Source organism: Branchiostoma belcheri, unplaced genomic scaffold (assembly GCF_001625305.1).
Source record: "Branchiostoma belcheri isolate BF01 breed outbred unplaced genomic scaffold, Haploidv18h27 scaffold477, whole genome shotgun sequence".
Lineage (NCBI taxonomy): Eukaryota > Metazoa > Chordata > Leptocardii > Amphioxiformes > Branchiostomatidae > Branchiostoma > Branchiostoma belcheri.
In genome coordinates this window covers 38,818-43,175 of record NW_017804106.1, presented here as the reverse complement: position 1 = coordinate 43,175, position 4,358 = coordinate 38,818, and the positions used below count along the sequence as shown (strand labels likewise).

General features: G+C 47.0%; 2 protein-coding genes across 2 annotated transcripts; both read left to right on the top strand.

Moving 5' to 3' along the window:
* Nucleotides 1-1,099: 1,099 nt before the first annotated feature.
* On the top strand, nt 1,100-1,765 carry LOC109479297. The gene has a single exon (XM_019781252.1). It carries the CDS (start codon nt 1,167-1,169, stop codon nt 1,740-1,742), a length of 576 nt encoding a protein of 191 aa, XP_019636811.1. The 5' UTR covers nt 1,100-1,166; the 3' UTR covers nt 1,743-1,765.
* Nucleotides 1,766-1,969: 204 nt separating this feature from the next.
* LOC109479296 lies at nt 1,970-3,879 on the top strand. The gene has a single exon (XM_019781251.1). The coding sequence runs from the start codon at nt 2,061-2,063 to the stop codon at nt 3,114-3,116; it is 1,056 nt and encodes a 351-aa protein (XP_019636810.1). The 5' UTR covers nt 1,970-2,060; the 3' UTR covers nt 3,117-3,879.
* The last annotated feature ends 479 nt before the right edge of the window (nt 3,880-4,358 follow it).

The following is a 4,358-nucleotide window of genomic DNA, read 5'->3' as shown; positions in this document are numbered from 1 at the left end:
AAAAGGGCAGACAGTACTATTAGATCTTGCCATAGGAACACATGCTTAAATACACTATTTCAACACCTCATGAAAGTACTTACCCACACTCCAATCTCAAAAATTCTTCTGCACCAGGTAGCCACAAGGGTCTGCTTCCCACATATAGAAAGAAAACAGGGGGTCGACCACTTCAAATTCCCACCACAGCTGATGATAGTAAACAAACCTCAACTTTGACCTACTTTTTCCTTGGTATCCATCCGCCTGGCCAGACAAGACCTAACCACTCACATCTCTCACTACGCCCACTAAACTGGTGAAATAAACAAAACTTGACCAATGTAGGAAAGTTTAGACCCTACCTGTGCCTTCCAGCCCAAAAATCTCCAAAATGGACCAAAATTTTCAAGAGAAAAAAGGATTTTAAAAGGTATTAACTAGGCACTACAATCGTGTTCCCATTTTTTGGCCTCCACTGCGCAGCGCAATTGTGACGTCTGCCCTTCTGGTAGAGAAGAATACCTAGAATAACCGTTTTCAACACATCACACTTAAGGGGAAAGACTTCTAAGACACATCTGAAAGTATCAAAGCTTTCTGACAGATAATAAGCATATGGGAGCCATAACTCTAACAGGTGTCTGACAGGGCCAGGAGGCAGCCATCATGGGCCTGGCTGTGTATGCACTGCCTGTGATACACACACAGTAGCACCATTTTCTTCAGATTTGAGAGCTTAAATGTCAAAACCTGATACATTTCAATAAAGGTGAAAAGACTGAGCATAAAAAGCCACCATGTATTTTAAGTTTGCACACCACTTTCGTAACATTTGTAGGCCTTTAAAAGTTTTGTCCTCAAAAGTAGGTCAAACCACTTCTCTACACTTCTATGAATTTTTTAGCCATCAAAGTTCACTTTAATAGAAAGATGAGCCCTACTCGTGGTCCTGACACACACCTGAGTTACTGTGGTTCCTGGAAATCTGAAGGAACGTTGGAAATGACAGGAAAATGACAGGAATATCCCCATTGCATGTCCACTTCCTGTGCCTTCCTGGAATGGTGACCTCACAACTCCCTCTCCCCCCTGGGGGGCCCTGGGGCAATTCATTACCCACCCCCAGGCCCTGTCAAGCCCCCTATAAACTTGAGTAGCCCTCTCCAAGCAAGTCAGACTTCATCATGCCGCGAGGATCGAAGAACCGTCAGAGCTCCCAGTTCAAGAAAGGACACACACCATGGAACCGTGGCCAGAAGATGCATCGTGAAACACAGCCGGATCCACCCACCTACCAGAGACCAACAGAAGAACAATATCATCTTCTGGTGAATACAGACAGACAAGGAGAACCAATTGAAGACCTCGCCAGGATAGCCGTGGAGGAAAGTCGACCTCCTCTGCTTCGCCCCAAGAAGGAACCGAGCAAGATGGACAGGATCCTGGGCATAGAGGAAGACGAGGATGGGAGGGATGAAGAAGATGAAGAAGATGACACTATTTCCGGGTACAGGTACTGGCTGGGACATGCTGCCATGATGGCTTGCGCCACCGCCCAGAGACAGCATGACGACAGGTCTTCTTGTAGGAAGCTCATCTACGCATCAGCGAAGAGAGAGGAGACGAGGGGAATTGTGTCCTCGGAAACTTTCGTCTGCAACGCCTGTGAGTACGTTTCACAATCATATAAGTGCTATGAGGAGGTGGAGACGGGGAAGAGAGGCAAGAAACTAGCAGCCCAAACATGGCATTACAAATAGCACTATTCAATAACCCAATAGGACCAAAGAACTTTATGGAGATCGCTGCCACTCTAGATTTACCAGTACCCAGCCTGTCTGGCATGCAGAAGATGGCGAACCGATATGCAGAAATCATTGTGGAGGAGAACGACAAGGACATGAAGAGATGGGGGAGATCGTGTTGGGGACCAATGAAGTCACAGGAAAACCAGCAGACAGGCCAATCAAGGGGAGGGGGATGTGAGGTTCCAAAGCGCCCTCAATTCCGGAAGAGGACGTAGGCCGGGCCAGCCATCATCCCATGCCTTTGCAACCTTTGCGGAAAATGAGACTAACATGAAAAAAATCCTGGCAACATATCTCAGAAACAAACAATGTGCGAAGTGCAACCTAGGGCACGTGGGTCGAGGAGTGAAGAGGAGCCACAATTGTTCAGCAAACATCGCCAAGCATGTTGTGATAGGGGATGAGGCAGCACTAGGCCGTGAGATGGGAAAGAAACTTGTCGAGAATAACATCAGGGTGTCTCACCTTGTACATGATGGAGATGGACATATCTTCAAGGGAATGTCTGAGGTGATGGAAGAGGAAACAGGTGAGCCCACAAAGTCCTTGTCTGACAATATCCACCTGTCCAGAAGTATTGCCAGGGCAGTGACAAAGGCTACATGGAGTGCCCACATGTGGCCAGGAAAAACTCGGGCGGAGAGGATGCAAGTAAAGAACAGGTTTGGGGATGACCTTAAACTACGTCTAGAAGCAGAGCACCGGCAGGCACGCGAGAAATATGGCAAGAACAAGGAGAGGATGGAAGAGGCCATGAACAAAGCATCAGATGCCATAGTGAATTGCTACTTAGATGGAGACCACACCCTGTGTAGGACTCAGTCACTTGTATGCAGTGGAAGCAGTAAGGTGTGGGGCTTCAGTTTCTTTCCTCATGGCACAAAAGAACTCATCTGCCCTGACGAGGCAGACAGGGAAGAGTTGAGGACTATCATAGGAAAGAGGCTGGACCCTGAGGTTCTAGAAGCCACAAGATTTGGTCTTAACACGAATCGTGCGGAATCTGCAAATCGTCAGTACTCTAAAAGTGTTCCAAAGAATCGTACCTTGACTACAACCTTGGCTGGTCACTACGCGTCAGCTGTTCACAGTGCCAACAACGGGACAGCTCTGTCTATCCTGATGAAGCGCCAGGCAGCCGGGATACCGCTGTCTCCGAGGTCACCAGCAGTCACCGCCCTACGAGCAATGGACAAAATCGAAACTTACAAGAGAGCCTACCACAAAGAACCTGCTAGAAGGAGTCGTCGCAAAACCAACAGGGTGAAAGAATTCCAAACATATAATGAAGACCAAAGACATAGGACACTACAAGAGCAAAGGTGAGGAAGAGGAAGAGGGACGAAAAAGCTGGTCCAAGCGAGCCAAAGAAAAGGAGAGTTTCCAACAAGCAGCAGAGGGGTAAACAGGATCATGTATACAGCAGGATGGATGGTGAATCCCTACCAACCTGGTCCAAAAAGAAGAAGGAGTCACAGTGGTCTGGTGAGGAGGACAACTAAAAGTACACCCCTACCTCAGTCCTCAAAGATACAGTCAGGGTACCCAGGGTGCTTCCGACAAACGCGGTTAAATCTGCACCTTTGCCTGGAATTGTTTACAGAGTGCGGTTCAGCAGACAAATGGTCAATATTAACACACAGTGACGTATGGCAGCGGTGAGAAACATCCAGTCTTCCCAGGTCCAGCCTGCCTGTCACAGCCATGAAGAACACACGGTGGACTGTCCACTTGCTTGGCCTGCGAAAAACTCTCCCGGGAAACCAAGAGACAGAAATGATGCCGTAAAGGACTTGACTCCTAGTAACTTTGGCTCCCTGCCATATATTGCATGATTTTGTGGAATGTTTGCGTAGCCTACGTTGTATTTTAGATGAGTATTCTCTTCTCCAGTCCCTTTCTGCCATTTCGGGCGCAAAAAGTCGTTGAAAGTGTCGAAATTTGTGAAACTGATCTGAATAAAGTTGTCAGAAGGAATGTCCAAGTGTTTGTCCATGTGTTTTAGATAAAAAAACGGAAGGAATTTGCATAGAAAAGTCGTTTAGAAACAGCTATGCTGAGGGGGGGGGGGCAGTTCAGAATTCTGGGGCAGACAGTACTATTAGATCTTGCCATAGGAACACATGCTTAAATACACTATTTCAACACCTCATGAAAGTACTTACCCACACTCCAATCTCAAAAAATTCTTCTGCACCAGGTAGCCACAAGGGTCTGCTTCCCACATATAGAAAGAAAACAGGGGGTCGACCACTTCAAATTCCCACCACAGCTGATGATAGTAAACAAACCTCAACTTTGACCTACTTTTTCCTTGGTATCCATCCGCCTGGCCAGACAAGACCTAACCACTCACATCTCTCACTACGCCCACTAAACTGGTGAAATAAACAAAACTTGACCAATGTAGGAAAGTTTAGACCCTACCTGTGCCTTCCAGCCCAAAAATCTCCAAAATGGACCAAAATTTTCAAGAGAAAAAAGGATTTTAAAAGGTATTAACTAGGCACTACAATCGTGTTCCCATTTTTTGGCCTCCACTGCGCAGCGCAATTGTGACGTCTGCCC

What these genes read in the sequence shown, in the direction of transcription:
- LOC109479297 (XM_019781252.1), top strand. Translation starts at nt 1,167, where the DNA reads ATGCCGCGAGGATCGAAGAACCGTCAGAGCTCCCAGTTCAAGAAAGGA.
- LOC109479296 (XM_019781251.1), top strand. Translation starts at nt 2,061, where the DNA reads ATGAAAAAAATCCTGGCAACATATCTCAGAAACAAACAATGTGCGAAG.